The sequence below is a fragment of the Falco naumanni genome, chromosome 3 (genome assembly GCF_017639655.2).
Source record: "Falco naumanni isolate bFalNau1 chromosome 3, bFalNau1.pat, whole genome shotgun sequence".
Lineage (NCBI taxonomy): Eukaryota > Metazoa > Chordata > Aves > Falconiformes > Falconidae > Falco > Falco naumanni.
The window spans coordinates 5,307,676-5,323,874 of record NC_054056.1 but is presented as its reverse complement, the minus strand read 5'-3'; the positions used below and the strand labels follow the sequence as shown (position 1 = coordinate 5,323,874).

Below are 16,199 nucleotides of genomic sequence, written 5' to 3'. Positions count from 1 at the left end.
CTCCTTCTGCCTTCCCACTCCGTTCCTGCTTTCCATTGACAGACACCGTGGAGCTCACCCCCAGACCCTCGTGGGTGCTCCCTTTCAAAGCCCCGCCGCCACCCTTGCAGCCCTCACCTCGATCTGCCGATAGTCACAAACAGCCTTGATGGGGATCGTGCTCTTCACAAGGTGCTCCGGGTTCCTGGGCCGGAGCTGAACGATGGTTTTGGACCGTCCCACCAGGCTGGCAACGGAGCTCTTCGACTGAATGAGCTGCTCCTTCTCGTCCTGGCAGAAAGAAGGATGAAGGACGGGTTGCTGGAGGCAGGGGACAGGAGGTGTCTCCCAGGCATCTCAGCACCCCCCCACCCCAGTGCTGGCCTGCCAGAGCTACGCTGGGATCTCTAGGGCTGAACAAACACATCAGGAGCATCCTGCTGCCCTAAGGGGATGGGAAGAGGGGTCAGGAGGTGGGATGGAAGGGAGATTGGACTTCAGGTCAGGGTGGGACCTCTCCACTGCTCCTCCCACTGCCCGGCAAAGCCGCATGCACGCCTCTGGCTCTTCTGCTACTAGGACAAGAAAACATTTTCTTTCAAAAGGGGAAAAAAAGAGAACAGAGCATACACCAAAATTAAAAGTCCCAGGAGGTGTAAAGGGCCAAGAGCAGGACAAGCTCCAGCCCGAAGCTGGAGACGTTTAGCTGTCTGGAGGAGAGACCACAGAAGCATGCTCCCTCTTCTAAAGCGAAGGATGAAGGCATGTTTAAACCAATGGCTGGAATGGAGATACGATGAACTATGTGGATAAAACATCTCAGGAGAAGGGGCCAGAGGTGGAGTGATCGCACAGGTCTCTGGGTTTGGGGAGAAATTTGCCGGTTGGAGGAAGATGCTGCGTAATTGATTCCCACAAAGTTCCGGCTAGGTTGGGTGACAGGACAACCCAGGGGACCGGTGGCAAAGCTCCCCTGGAACAGGCTCCGGCACCGATGGAGACATGTGCAGATCACGACACTGGCAGCTCGTGTGATTAGTAGCAGCTCAGCCCGTTCTGGCTGCAAAAATGTCAAAAGGACCCCAGAAAAATGTCCTCCCTCATGCTTGGTACTCTCGGGGTTGGTTAGTGTGCTGACAACAGTGGAGGATAATTTAATGGTAAAAAAAAAAAAAAAAGAACAGAATAAATGATTAAATAAACTACCTGTGCCTGTCCCAGGGAGCATGATTGGAAGAAATACAACTTTAACTTATTAGGTAAGAAAGAGTAATATAGCTGAGCTCAGGGCAGCTGCCCCAGTCCTGAGATGGTGGCCACTCTCCAGCTGCCCGGCCGAGCCTCTCCCACCCCAGACGGTGCCCACCAGGCTCCTGGTGTTGCAGGGCTCACCAAGACGGACCCCAGGAGCCAGGCTGGCTGCTCCGCGTCCTGGTAGCGCTGGAGGACAGACCAGGACAACCCCAAGACCATGACAGAGAGGATGGGAGCCCCCAGGCCTCCAGGAGAGAAGACCGTGAGCCCTAGCCCAGCTCATGCACCCCTCACGAACACCCAGTAACAGCACCCCAGCTTCACTGGGGACACGGTGGACACCGGTGGGGTGCCCTATGAGGCAAAGCCAAAGCAACCACCTGCCTCCACACGCTCAGATGTCACCTCCTGGCCTTGCCACCAGCGGCTCAGGGGTTAACCCGCAACCCAAATCCTCCCCTGTCCCTGGTTTCAAACAGCACCTGATGCTTTGCTGTTTGGGTTTTGTTTGGAGGTTGGAATTTTTTCGGGCCCATTCAGACCAGAAGATGCCAGGGCTGATCCCATTGCCTGTTGTCTGCTCTCTGTCGCGCCGGCTAAGCCAGGCCACGTGTCCAGAGCCCCCCAGCCCCCGACCCCGCACACCCTGGCTGCCCTGGCTCTCCCCCCACCGGCACAGCCCGAGGGATTAACATGGGATTTGCTCTGGATAAAGAGCAGGCGTTTCTCCGCATCCCATCGCGCTCCTAGCAAGCGCCAGCTCCAAAGCAGAAACAGGAGCATCCTGCGGGCTCTGCGCAACGCCTCCATCAGCGGAGACCAGGATGGGCACCGATGGGGAGGAACCAGCTCACACGTCGAGCTACGAGCTTGCACAGACAGCACACACCGCCTGCTCCTCACCCCGAGGATACAGAGAGAGCCGGGACGGTGCCTCTAAATAAAAGTGACCCATCAGCTAGCGTGACGACTGAGATGCGGCTACCATCGGCAGCGTTACACCCACGCAGCGGTGCAGGTGGGGATGCACACAGCCTGCACCCCACGATCACGTACAAAGACATGCAGCAGCTCCAACGAAAAGCAGAACATTGACCGAGATGGGGAAACAAACCACATTACGTGGAAATGGGTGGCTGCAGGAATAAAATGAGCCAAATTTTCCCTGGGAAGCAAGAGGTGCCCCAAGCAATACTGCTGGACCGGAGCGAGAAGGCCACCCATCGCCCCCCCCAGGGTGGTGGGGATGTCAGAGAACCTACCATGGAGTCCTGCAGCAGGTCCTCCAGCCGCGTCAGGCTCGTGTTATGGTCGCAAGAATACTTCCTTTTGATGGAGTCCTGCAGGTTGCGCAGGTAGGTCTCCGACTCCCGGGCGTCACTGAAGAACTGCAAAGGCAAAGAGGGTCACAGAAACCTGCACAAGTGCACCGAGCGCTCCGCAGGCGAGGGAGCACCCAGGCGAGGGAGCACCCAGGCGAGGGAGCACCCCGCCGAGGGAGCACCCCGCCGAGGGAGCACCCCAACAGCTCAGCCAGCAGCTCCCAACGCTGTTCTGGCCTTGGGGCTGCAAAGGCAGCCAGCATCCCACAGGCATGTGGGATCCCTCTTTTCCCGGTGAGACATTCCCCAGAGAGCAGCTAAGGAGAAAGATGATTCAGGAGAAAGCAGCCCCCACGCACACCACAAATCCCTCCTCCCCTCTCCCCCAAAGGGAGCAGCAGCCTACAAAGCTCACGCAGCGGGATGCAGCAGATGGTGACCAGGGGAAATTTGGGCTGCCCCTGCCAGGTACCTGAAAATAGGCAGCGTTCTCCTTCACGTGCTGCTCCACGCACAGGCAGAGCTGCTTAATCCACTGCCACTGGGTCTGCACGGCAGCGCTGTAGGCCTGAGGAACACACACACCAAACAGCCATGAGGAACGAGCATCCACCAGCCGGGAGGGTCCCAGGAAGGACACAGCTGCAGCCGGTGGGATGAACGTGATGTACATGAGCAGGCGAGATCTGGCACTGGCCAGGTGGGTTTGGGCACAGGTACAAGAGGCAGCAGACCCTGGCCCGGCGATGCCAGGGGCTGCGACAGGCGCAGGTTTGCTTTCTCCCTGCCCAGAAACACCGTGGAGAAACATGCGCCACCACGGTTTCCCTGGAAGCCTGGATAACTCCAAGAGAGCCAGGGCCGTTCCCTGCATCACCTCACTGCAGGGAAGGTGCGTGCCCTGTACGAGAGTATCTGTGCAGAGCGGTTTGGTGGGGATTACTGGGAATGGCCTCCAGCTTCTCATTGCGCTCCGCAGAATAAAACAGCTCTGTCACTGCACTGACGTTCCTCTGCCACCGTAATTTATCAGCCCTGGCTGCCCATAAGGGCACCGTGGGGTGGGACAGCGGGTTTCCCAATCCCAGGTGAGAAAATTTGCTGCCAGCTGATTCCTGGAGCTCCTCCTGGCTCCTCCATGTGCCCGCTCACCTCTACGGTTTGCTTGGCCGGGTGGTTTTCCAGGGACAGCAGCTCGGCTGTGTCTTGGAGGGAGCGGAAGATGTCCTGCTTCTCTTCCAGCTCTGTCGTCAGCTCCTGCAGGAAGGACACAAAAGTCCAAATCTCGGCTACGGGAGCAGACTTGCTCCGACCATGTGTCCAGCTACCACAAGATGCAGCATGGAAGTGCTGCCGCCAACACCAGTGGGTCTCAGGGAAACCAGCACGGCTTACGGGAGCATTGCAGCTGATGCCCATCGGGATGCCTCCGGTGCACCGAACACCCAGGGCAGATGTCACCAGAATACTGGAAACCTGCCCGGGGACCTCTTCGGTTCCAGACAGTGCAATTGAGGAAAGACAGCAATTTTTTTATACCACTTTAAGGAGAAATCAATTCTCCTCTTTGGCTCAGACTTTTCTTCCCCCCTGGCTAGTTCAAGATGCCTTTAGTTCCAAACAGTGCCACAAAGACCTCTTTTGATGCCTTTTTGATTGCAACTCAATCGAACAAACACTCTTTGGCACTTTCTGCTCTAGGGAAAGCTCTTTCATCAGCTGCACTGATGAGCCACAAGCTCCCTCCCAAGTCACTGAGCATGCAGCCTCTGAGGACTTCAGGTCTGTTGGGAGCTGAAGGTCCCACAGAAGATCAAAAGCAGCAGAAGCGCAACCAAGGGAGCACCCATCCCACCAGCCCTGCCCCGGGGTCGCTCACCGAGAAGTAGTTTTTCTTGGCTGCAATGTTAGGGTTGTTGTCACTCCAGTCATAGGCCAGTTCCTCCTCCTCCTTCTCATTCAGCCAAATCAGCTCAGCAGTGGCCCGAGACACAAACCCGTGCAAGCTCTGGAGGTGTCTCAGCCGAAAGCTCGAGGTTTCCTGAACAGAACACAGCGCAATTCCTCTTCCCTGCTCTGAAAGCGACGGGTTTCTTTCCCCCTCTCAGCCTCAGAGCAGGGATGCCCAGGAGCAGGGATGGACCCCGCACTCCCCAGGCTGAGGAGCCCACTCACCATCAGCTTGCAGTACTGCGTCTCCAGCTTGCCAAGCGTCTCCGTGTAGCTAGCACGGAAATTCTGAGACATTTTACCCTGACGGATGAAAAACACTCCTGTTATCCAACACAGGACAGCATCACTTGAAACCCCATCTCCAAATCTTTTTTCCCCAGCTCTGCGTGAGTGAGAGGACGTGGAGAGGGTGGCTCAGAGCAGCAGCCTCTTGCACCACCCCGGTGTAAATTCAGAAGCTCTGTCCTGAAGAAATACCTCTGTTCCAAGCACCTCTACCCACAAGAGATGATCCTGGTGCCCGCAGCTTCCCACACGCATCATGCCACCCAGCCCGTGCCACCATACCTCGTACATCCTGGCCTCCTTCACGCTGGAGCCCAGGTCCTCCACGCTGGCATGGACGTGCCGCTGGGTCTCCAGCTGGGTTTCCACGCTCAGCAGGTCGGTCCCCCACTCTGCCCGCTCCAGTCTCATCTGGAACAGGCCAAGAGGTTCAAGTCAGTGCTCCTCATCTGCAGGAGCGTGTCTCAAAAGGACACGAGGGCAAGAAAACCTCCTAGGTCACTCAAGAGGGAGCAAACACCATGCCAGTGCTGGTAGAAGGTCCCAAGCCAGCGCTCCAACACGGAATGATTTCTGGCACAGCCCACACAACCTTCCCACCCATGTAAGACCAAAGGACTGGCTGCATCAGCACAGACTGGATTCCAGCTTTGAAAGGATCTTCCGATACCCACTGATGAGCAGCATCACAAGAGGCAAAACCCAACTCAAGACACAATCATCGGTGCCCTCCAGAAACTTTGAGCCATCAAAGTAATTATTCACAGATAAAGGCAGGAGAAAGCCCAGACCATCTCCTGACCCTCCCGCAGCGGCGTGAGCGGCGGCAGGTCATTCAGCCCCAAGAGCCAGCACTCACCTGCATCTCCTCCACCCAGGCCAGCAGCTCGTACACGAAGCGGAGGCTGCCTTCATCTTCAGAAGAGGAGATGGCCACCAGCTCTGTCCTGGTCATGGGCTTCCGGAACCAGGAGGCAGAGGAGGTGTGTAGCCCTTTCGTCAGGGATTCGCCCTTCAAGTGCGTCGTGCTCAGCGTGGAACTGGGCACCAGCTCCAGGGTGGAGAAGTGGCCTTTCCTGTACAGGTTAGTGCATTCCAGCCTCAGCGTCACCAGCTCGTCTTGCAGCCGCATGATCCTGGAGGAGCGAGCAAGGCAGGGGTCAGAAGACGTATGCACACACGCACACCCCCTCCTTCCCAACAGAGCACAGGAGCCCCGTGCATCACCCCCCACCATGTCTCTCCATCCTCAGACCTGGCCCCTCGCACCTGAACACCAGCTCCTCCAGCTGATAGTAATTCTCATCCCGAAGGATCTGCACATCCACCTGTAGCTGGCGGATGAGCCCCTCGCACTCCTGCAGGTACATCACCACGTCGGATTCATACTGCACCGGCTGGCCCGACTCCAGGTGAGCCGCATCCTGCCCGGAGAGAGAGGAGACTCGGCGCTGGGTTCCCTCAGCCCAGGGAGAGAGAACGCGACAGCAGCCAGCATCAGCCTGAAGACCAAAACAACTCTTTGATCCACGAGCTGGACTTGAGCAGAAAAACACGAGTTCATCGCTCTCGGCACACCAAGGACATCCATCCCCCTTAGAAAAGCTTCTGCAGGTGAACCAAAAGCTTCTAGGGATGGATGGGGTCCTGCGGTGAGTCCCACGGACAGCCATTCAAACGGACATCTCGTTTTCTTGCTTGGGTTTCACCATTTTTAGCTTCTAACCCTTACACCTCTCTCTGCCAGAACAAAACATCCCTCTTTCGAAATCTACTCCCTACCCAGGCAGCTACAGTCTGCAACCGAGTCCTTTCCACCAGTCTTTTAGAGAAATAAAAGAGATTTGGGGGTTTGAAGCCTCATTATACAACCAGCTTTGCCAGAACTGCAGTTCTCCAAGCCAGCCCCTCTGCAGAGGTCCAGCCTCGCTAGCTGCATCCCCAGAGGCAGCCTGCTGCACAGCCAGGCTGTGCCCCCGTCCCCAAGGTCCTCGTGCCACCAGGTAGCCACCACCACCCCTACAGCCCCTCTGGGATAGGCTCAACATCAGAAAAGGAAGGAAAATTGTCCAGGGGAACAATGGAGCACAAGCGAGGGGAAGAGATGGGCATAAAAGAGGCAGAAAAAAAAACCCCAAACAACCCCCCAAAATTAAAAGAAAACGAGGAGGAGGAAAATAACACCCCCCCACTCACAGCCTGCAGCGTGTTCTTCGCGAGAGTGAGTTTTTCTTCACAGCTCAGAGCACCATTCTGGATTTTGTTAGCGATTTGTAGCAGCAATTCCAGCCTGCGATGACAGAGGGAAAGAGAGTAAGAGGGAGGCTCTGGGACAGCCCTCCAGCCAGGGGAGCAGGGGACATCCCCGCAGGGGACTCTGCCTGCCGTGGGCAGCGCACCGACCTCTCCACCGCCGGCCGCAGGAGCTTCTCACGCTCCAGCATCTCTATGATGAGCTTGCCCCACTCCTCCTCCACATCGTTGGGGTGGTACCCCTGGGGCAACTTGATACGCCCAAATTCAATCCATACCTGGGGAAAACATCAACAGAACGGTATTTTCTCACTCCTTCTCCAGCTGGCTAGAGAGAGACGACAGCAAGGGAAGTGGGGCTAGAAGGCAACAGCTCTGCCTCCGCTCCCGCGGTGTGCTGCCTGCTACATCAGTAGCAAGTTATTTCGCAGGACTACTATTAAATCAGAGTGTTATTTCCCCTTCTCCAAAATAAACCTGAACTGAGCACACTTTAGTCTTGCTAAAAGCACAACACTCCCACCTACAAGCCTCCGGATAGCCACGATGATACTTACCTCTAACAGTTTGTAGAGCTCCTCTATCCTTCCCTTCTCCTGTTCTTTTGCTGGGATTTCAGTTTCTTTGAAGTGTATGTATTGGTTATAAAGTGCCTGGGATGAGAAAAGGCTCATCAGAAACCACCCTGGGGAATGCCACCACCCAGCTCAGCGCCAAGCGCATGGGACACTGCGGACAGACCTCGGCCAGGACCTACCTTTAGCTCTACAGGGTTCTGGGGGAAGGATTTATCTGACATGAGTATCGTGTGCTGCTTGATCCACGAGATGAGGGACTCCACACGGCTCTGGTACTCCAGCCACCTTGAATCCACCTCCTGTGAGGGGAGAGCATCCTTGCAGAGCACTGCTGGTGGACAGGCCTCCACGGGGAGAGGCCGAGCACGGAGGGAACCGAGGTGCCACCGTCACGGCCACGGGGTGAACCATTGGCCTGCACCTCCCTGCCGCAATGCCACCGCGGGTAGGGGAAGGAGGAGGATGATCCTCCTTGCAAGCTGCTCCCTAGAAGCCAGCTCAGCTCTCCCACCAGCTCAAAACCCGTGGCAGAACCCGCAGAGGGTGGAGAACGCCGTGGCCCTACAGGCACACCAGCTGTTCACGGAGCAGACCCACTAATGGAGAAGCTCCTTCATCCCCCCGAGCCTCTTCAGCCCATCAGCTGCCTGCTACGGCGGATGGGGAACCTCCAAACCCTTCCCGCACCGTCCTGCTGCCTCCCAAATCGCTGTCCCAGCTTCCCAACCCGCAGCGATGCTTACGATAGCGCTGATCCCTTCTCCTCCCTCGGGGACTTTGGGAAAGGCATCGTAGATTGAAGACACATAAGTTATCACAGATTTCTCATCCGGAGAGGGGACGTCCACGTCTGACAAGGGGGAAGCAGAAAGGCGGTGAGGAACAGGAGCGGGCTGGGAGGTCAGCATCACCCCGCACCGGGCGCTTCCCCCGGCTGCTCACCTTCAGCATCCAGCAGCCGTGTGACCCCCCAGCCGCTCGGCGATCTCAAAGGCTTGCTCCAGGTTCTCCCGGTTACTCTGGATCTGCACCCTCTCCATGTCCACCAGATCCGGCCTGCAAGACACGGACCGAAGTCAGGATGATGGCAAACAGCACAAGGTGCCCAGGGCAGAGCACCCTGCAGGGGCACGGCCGCCCCAGGTGATTCCTGACCCCTGTCCCATGCTGGCGGCTGCCCGAGGGGATCCAGGCTGCAGCACCTCCCTGCTCACCCCCTTCGGGAAGGAAAACCTGCCCTTCCCAGCACCCGCTCTGCACCCAGCATGCCGGACTGGGACTGCGAGCCCTCCCTGGAAGGAGATGCCCAGAACAACCCCAAAGCGGGGTGGTTACACCTCTCCGGAGGATGCGGGCAGAGCAGGGGGGGGGGGCGGCAGGCAGGGGTGCTGCCAGCCCTGCACCGGCAACAGAACAGCACCAGCAAAGCGCGGCACAACCGAACCCCACGTGAGTGCGGCAGAACCAGGAAAATCCATCTCTGAGCACGAGGCTGCTGCCCACTGGGCACCCCATCTCCTGCCCGCAGAACCTTGCGTGTCCTTCCCTGCTAAACCCTGGCCGCTCCTCTCGGCCACGAGCGAGCACGGAGCAGTGCAGGGAGGCAGTGCTATTTCCAGCTACAAGAGATGCTTTCTCACGGGGCCTTTGCTGTTCTCCTGCAGGCTCTCAAGGCTGTGCCAAGCGCCCTGGACCACGCAGCCGCAGCAAAAACTGGTCCTGCTGGCCCCAGCTCTGCCTCGGTGCCAGTGCTGAGCAGGCAGAAGGTGTGGGGGGCTATGCTGTCTCTCAAGGAACTGTGAGAGGTTTAACTGCTGCTCGGCAGAGCTCAGAGATCCTTGGATGAAAGCACGGATGGAAGCACTGCTATTCACAGAGAGCAGCTAGGGCAGCACTAACACATAAAACAGGGCAGCGCTCCCAGTTTAAAAGCTTTTCTTTCTTGCCTCTCTCCCCAGCCTCACTCAAGATGTTTTTTTCTTGCAGCCTGATGTATTTGTTGCTCTTTCCAAGCATCCACCCCCCAGCTACCTGGCAGAAGAGATAATTTCCAGGTAAAAGAGACTGCACGACTCATCTACATCTCCAAGCACTCCAGGCCATCGCCAACCACATCGGTGGACCCCAGGAGGTCCTCAGCCCTTCCTCCCACCCAGATGATGCTCTCCACTGCTCCTCCCTGCCTACCTGTATCTGTGGATGAGCGCGTTGAACATCTTTCCATCACTCCAGCATGACGAGAAGTTGGTGCACTTCACCCCAATGTAACCTGCCGTCACCTTCTGCGTCCACAAAAGCAGCTTCTCCTTGGCCGACATATCCCCCGACTCCCCACTGATGTAGATGTCGGAGATCTGTAAGGAAGCGGCACAGGCACGTGGTGATGCAGGAGGAGGAACAGCTCCGCCAGGCACGTCCAGTCTCTGTGAACTCACCCAAGACCTGGCAGCTGCCGGGAAGGGCAGGAGAAAACTCCTGGTCACCGTGGGGGAGAGGGGACCCCACAGCTGAGAAACTTGGGAACAGACCACCGGATCTGCGGGTGAGCGGCTGGGTGCCGTGGTTTGGGCAGACCGGAGAGCCAAACCGGCGAGGGGGGCACAGCCAGCCCCATTTCACCGGGATACGAGGCACTGCTTGGCCACACAGCCCAGCCCAGCCGGCACAGGAGCTGCCACCGCTGGACCCTGGCTCCCTACCTACCACCATGAGGTCACCAGGGCTGCTCCTCCACTGCCAGACACGCTCCGAGCACCGAGCACCGGCAGAGCATCACCGCACACCCCGGCACGTTACACCGCCACGCACCCCCCAGCCAGGGCTTGGGGGGCACCTCACCGGGAACACAACAGCTCGGCAAGTCTCTTCCCATCCCGAACGTGCTGAGCTGACAGCGATGCCGCTGCGCCCTCCTGTACAAACCCCTCCTGCCCAGCACCCAGCCGAGAAGCCCCAGCACCCTCAAACACCCGGGGCTCAAACACGCAGGACCGGCCAGCCCCATCCAGCAGCACCCACAGCTGGGCGGCGAGGGAGCACCCAAGAGGGGACCACTGATGCTGACCCTCACCGGGGCTGGCAGCGTGGTGGGGGGTGCTCCACCTGGAGCATCACATTGTAAAAAATACAACGTAAGAAACGGGAAACGGCACTTGGAGGTGCTGGTTGAGAGGACACGTGGGGCAGAGGTCTCCCCCCAACCTCAAGCTGGAGGAACCGCTTGGAGCTGTCTCCAGGGGGAAAGGGAAGGATGGGAGGAAGGCTGTCGCATCCCCCCTCTGCCTCGCCAGGCCTGGGAGAGGCAGGTGCCGGGGGGTGCTGGTGGCAGGGGTGCTGTGACCCACTTCCCCAACAAAAGAGACCGACAGTCACAGACCCCTCTCAGACAGACGCACAGGACTGGCTGCAAATCCCAGACTTGCACGTGACAAAACGCACGTGTCTCCGCATGCCAGCATATTTCTGATTGGCACGGCTTCCTCCTTGCCCATCCCCCCCCCCAGCTCCCCAATTAGTACAATTACCTCCCCTTAATTAAGGGGCAGACAAAGGGGAGGATGCGAGCTGCTCGTATTTTCTGGGGTGCCTGTGGAAAGGCAACGGGGACAGTTTGCTCGCTGGATTCCTCCTCCAGGCACGGCAAGGAGATGGGGTGCCAGAACCCAGCCCTACCCACCGCCCCTCTGAGCCTCCTCTGCCCTGAAAACACCCAGTTGCTTTATTCCCCCCCCCCCCCTCCCCCCAGATACCCCCGGGTTGGGTGCTGGCATTGCACAGGACCCAGTGTCAGAGCTCCCTTTGCAGGTAGGAGGCAGGGACCCGCAGGATCAGGCGCCTCTCCCACCGGCGGGAAGGATGCTGAGGCACGGTGGGGAGGATGCTGAGGCGACAGGCGACGGGTGTAATTGGTATGCTGCAGCTCACCTCCCTCTCCCGAGCCTGATACGCTCCTCACACACAAAACTGCTCTTTGTCAGCCGCTGCCACACCGCCGGCGCTGCCTTTAACTCCTCCAGCCCCGCGACTGGGTTTTCTTAGGGATGCCGGGATCCGGTACCCGGCGGCACAGCCAGGATGGATAGGGTGATGCGCTGGGCAAACAGCAGGATGGAACCCTCCACACCTGCAGGGAGGGACCCACAAACCTCCGCCTGCCCAGCACCCCCTTATCGATTACCTAGCAGCTCTTAAGAACAGAATGAAACCTTCTGCAAACCCACCCATTGGCTGTGCCCCACCTGGGCTCTCCAGGCCGCTGCCCACCAGGGAGCTCCTCGCAGCACCCAGCTCAGAAAAATCCTTTATTTTTCAGTCATTCACACAGCACTGGGGTTCTCCAACTGCTGGGCCTTTCCCCGAGGGCACCTTTGCAGGAGACCCTCCTAGAGATGCACGTAGAGAGGTGCAGGATGCGGCACCAGCTCCACCCTCCTTTTCTTCACATGTCTGTGTCAGGACAAAGATTTAGGGAGGCACCAGTGGGATGAGAGAATGGAAACTCACAGGACGCAGGGTCAGCTCTTCCAAACCCTTCCAACATCAGCCTCGTGCATCGAGCAACCGGTGGCAGGATGCTGAGGGCCGGATAGTGGCTGCCACACCGGTCCAAACCCAGCAAAGGTACCCGGGGCCACAGCCCCCTTCCCTGCTCCTCCAACCCCACGCTTGTCCTGGGGCGTGCAGAGCTTGGCCAAACCCAAGGGCACTATCCTGTCACCCCCAAAGAGCAAACTCCAAACAGCAACAACAGGCTCCAGAACACAGCATCGCCCCCTCCTCTTCCTACCGGAGCCCCCCCTCCCCCAAGAACAGGCAAAGCCCCCACGCCTCCATGCTCACCCACTGCCGCCTGCCTGGGAGCTGAGCACGGGCAGCAGCAAAGGGACCCCCCAAACTCGCACCCGACCCAGCAGCCCTGAGGGCACGTGTGCCACCAGTGACAGCCAGCGTGCTGCCAACCACAAATGCAATGGCACCGCGAGCCCGTGTCACCACCGGCCGCACCCACCGGTGCCGGCGACAGCCACTATCTGGCTGCCCGTGCCAGGAGCGGAGAACAGGACGGGTTGGTCCCTAGGGGATGCTTTCCTGGTGGAGATGCTCAGAGGGGAAAAGGCATTGGGAGCTTGCTGCACCAGAGCCCTCCCGTCCACGCTCAGTACAAGTTTGCGCCCTGCCAAGACGACCATCCCCAGGGGTCACCAGGAATCTGAAAGCAGGTCCCCCCACCCTGCTCCAAGAAGGGGGAGAGGGTACACGCAGGCACTGACCATTCCTCCGGCTGGCCCCGAGCTCCCCCTCCAAGCCCAGCCCTCCGCATTGAGCCTGAGGCCACCTTCAGAGGGAGACGCCGTGGTCCCACCAGCTCCAGCACCCTTGGCCGGCCGGCGCGCCGGATCGCTGCCGTACCCCGAGGAGCTCCGGGCTGCGCCGCCGCTGCGCCCACTGAAGGAGGACGGGCTGCGGGAGGCCGGCGGTCCATGCCCATCTCCTTCCCCGGCCCGAGATGATGGCAACCCTGAGGTTCTCCCCACACCGGGGTTTTCCAGCTGATCCACCATGGGGGACGGCGTAGACAGCTCCGAAACGGTACCCGGCTCTGCTGCGGAGGAGCAGGTCCACGGGGCGCTGGAGCTGGGATCATTGCTGCCTCCTTTCTCCCGGCTCTTCGCTGGTTCCTCGCCGGACACGGTGCTCCCCGGGGAGAGGAGCCCCTCCACGCGGCCACCGGTCCCCCCAGGCAGGGGCAGCAGCACAGCCCGGCGGCTGCCTGCACCGCTCCTCTGCAGCTCGACCAGCCGGCTCACTGCCCTCTCGCAGTCCTTCTCGGCCGGGTTCTCCAGCAAGCGGGCGATGACGGTGGTGCCTTCCTCCAGGGAAGCTCCCGCCGCACCCGGCCGCTGCGGCTCCAGCACCAGGCGAGCTTTCTGCACCTCCCCCTGAAACCGCTCCTTCACCTGCACGATGAGCCCGGGGTGCAGGGCCACCGGGTTGGCGTCCCCGCCGTGCTGCCAGCTTCTGGGGGGCTCCTCTCCTCCCTCCTGCCGGGGGGCTGCCTTCGACTTCGGTGCTTCCTCATCCTCAGCCATCTCCAGGGCTGGGGGCTCCTCCTGCGGGGCTGCCTCCGGCATCTCTCTCCTCTTCCCCCTCCGCCTCCGTTTAAAGCGGACCCTTTTTTTGGGAGACAGGGGTGCCTTTCCCACAGCTTTTTCCTTCGGCTCTTTAACGCAGCCCAGAGAATTCCCCATCTCCTCCTCCTCCTCCTCAGTGCCGGCAGTAACGCAGCTAAGTGAGTCGCCAGCTCCGGAATAAATCCCGAGCCGAGCTTCATCGGCTCAAACGCACATCATCGTACACCGTGCCGCCGCCTGCCCCTTGCCGCCGCTCCCTCCCGCCAGCCCTGCCGCCGCCGTTCCAGACAGCCATCTTACAGCCTGGGCGCTGCGAGAAGATAAATTCAAAGCATCTCACTGCAGTTCAGAAATCACTTGACCTAAAAGCAGAGGGAGCGGGGATTGGCTGCGGCATCCTTCTCTCCAAATATGAGGTAATGGGAGCACAGCCCTCGCCAACACAAACAGGGAGCAGGGAGCAGGCAGCGGAGCAGGGAGGGGGTGGGAGAGGGTGGGGAAGAAGGGGATAAAAAACCACAAAACCCAGGGAAGGTTGGCAAAGGTAGCATAAAGGAAGGGGTGGGAGAAAAATGGGGGGGGGGGGGAAGAGGAAATAAAAAAAAAAAAAAGCAGGGAGGAGTCAGAGCAGCTGTGCATGCACGGCAGCGGGGACGTGGAGCCACCACGGCAGCGGGGACGTGGAGCCACCACGGCAGCGGGGACGTGGAGCCACCACGGCAGCGGGGACGTGGAGCCACCACGGCAGCGGGGACGTGGAGCCACCACGGCAGCGGGGACGTGGAGCCACCACGCCGGCTCCCGCAGGGGTGTTTCTCTCCAATTCGGGAGGTTTGCTCCTCAATTCTGAACGCTGCGAGCCCCGAGAGGCCGGCTCACGTGCTCACCCCCCTGCCCAGCTCACCCAGCTGGGGGCACGGAGGGGCAGCCCAAGGTCCCCTGGGGACTCAGCACCGCTCCAGGGAGCTGCAGTCATGGGGTCCCAAGAGGCCACGGCAGCGCCCATGCTCCCCGTCCCGGTCTGGCCACACGTCCTGGCCAGAACGCCGCCGAGGGCAGGGGTTCGAGGGGCAGCAGCATCCCAGCTCCGAGTGACCACAGCAGGGTAACGTGCACCGAAAGCCAGGGCGAGACAGAATATGGGGAGCAGGGGGCATAAAGATGGGGGGACTGACCTCGGCCCCAGCAAGCAGGGCTGGGAGGGGGGAAACACTCAACAAGGAGAAACCCAGGAGACGACTAAGGGACCCGATGACCCCAAGAGCTCCCAGGGCACGGGGGGCAGCCCCCACGTTGTCACCGCTCCAGCCCCCTGCGGAGGTGGCAGTGCCTGGGCTCAGCACCGGCACCAGCCCACCCAGACCTCCCCCAGGCACCTCCCCCCAGCAGCAGCACTGGGACACGGGAGATTAAGAGGTTCACAATGGAGCTACAACCCCAGAAAAAATCCCGTTAGCGCAGGCAGGAAGAGGACGCGCAGGCTCGCCGGCACCAGCTCAGCTCCCCTGGGGCCCCCTGTCACCCACCCCGTCCCCCACGGCAGGGTGGCAGCGTCCCCTCCCAGCTGGGCACGGAGGGGACACCCAGGACCTCCTGATCTCCCCTCCCTGGTCTCCCGCAGCAGAGGACGCACCAGGGCAGGGCCACCCCGAGGACGGCGGGGATCAGGATGCCACCAGCCAGGGCCCCACCGGAGACGACAGTGACTCATCAGCATCCAGACCCTGCTCGACCCCAGCTGCTTCCCAGGGCCGAAGGGCTGGCGGAGCGCCCCGTCAGCAGCCTGACACCCGATTCATCCCCACGCTCCCCCCCCCCCCCCCCCAAACCCGCAGGGCTCTGCCCTCTCGTCCTCCAAAAATGAAAATATTCCTTACGAGGGCTCAGAGCTTTTTGTCTGGAAGATGCCAGCGGGGATAGGGCAGGGAGCAGCTCCCACCAGCTTGGTCCCGCGGCAGAGATGACCCCGGAGCCAATGCCACGGCGCTAACAAGCTGCTGACAGCGGCACCGCTCAGCAAACCCCACATGTACAAGGCACTGGTGGCATCGGGGGCCACGCGTCATTCCCCTGAGGGCATCAAAGCTATAACCGCATCAGTTGGGGCTATTAAAGACTCGAGACCCCGTTTCGCAACAGCATCTATAGCACACAATTGCTGGAGATGGTCCTAAGTGCGTTCCTCAGCACCCCAGCTGGGTCAGAGAGCTTCTCCCATCCCTGTCCTGAACCACTGTCACGCAGGTGACATTTTCCAGCCCGACGAAAGATCCCGTGGCTGTGCCGACCACCCAAAGGGCTGGGAGCACCTTGGGCAACAGCCCCGCGCGAGTGGGAGCTCAGCCTCTCCCCCCGCTGCCCCTTCCCCATTTGCTCTTCTGCAGAGACTTCAGCTGAGCAAACAGCTACCGCCAACAACCCTGGTGCCAACTGGGAGGCCACCG

General features: G+C 59.9%; 1 protein-coding gene across 1 annotated transcript in view; it reads right to left on the bottom strand.

Annotated features, from left to right (window-relative positions):
* The window catches only part of MACF1 (microtubule actin crosslinking factor 1), a 147,347-nt gene that overhangs the window by 88,327 nt on the left and 42,821 nt on the right, over positions 1 to 16,199 (bottom strand). Inside the window, 17 exon segments of the mRNA XM_040587703.1 lie at positions 118 to 270; positions 2,496 to 2,621; positions 3,028 to 3,123; positions 3,708 to 3,812; positions 4,435 to 4,596; positions 4,731 to 4,808; positions 5,076 to 5,204; positions 5,653 to 5,929; positions 6,063 to 6,217; positions 6,990 to 7,083; positions 7,197 to 7,324; positions 7,604 to 7,699; positions 7,804 to 7,923; positions 8,368 to 8,474; positions 8,567 to 8,594; positions 8,596 to 8,680; positions 9,812 to 9,978. Coding sequence (XP_040443637.1) covers positions 118 to 270; positions 2,496 to 2,621; positions 3,028 to 3,123; positions 3,708 to 3,812; positions 4,435 to 4,596; positions 4,731 to 4,808; positions 5,076 to 5,204; positions 5,653 to 5,929; positions 6,063 to 6,217; positions 6,990 to 7,083; positions 7,197 to 7,324; positions 7,604 to 7,699; positions 7,804 to 7,923; positions 8,368 to 8,474; positions 8,567 to 8,594; positions 8,596 to 8,680; positions 9,812 to 9,978 — 2,106 coding nt within the window.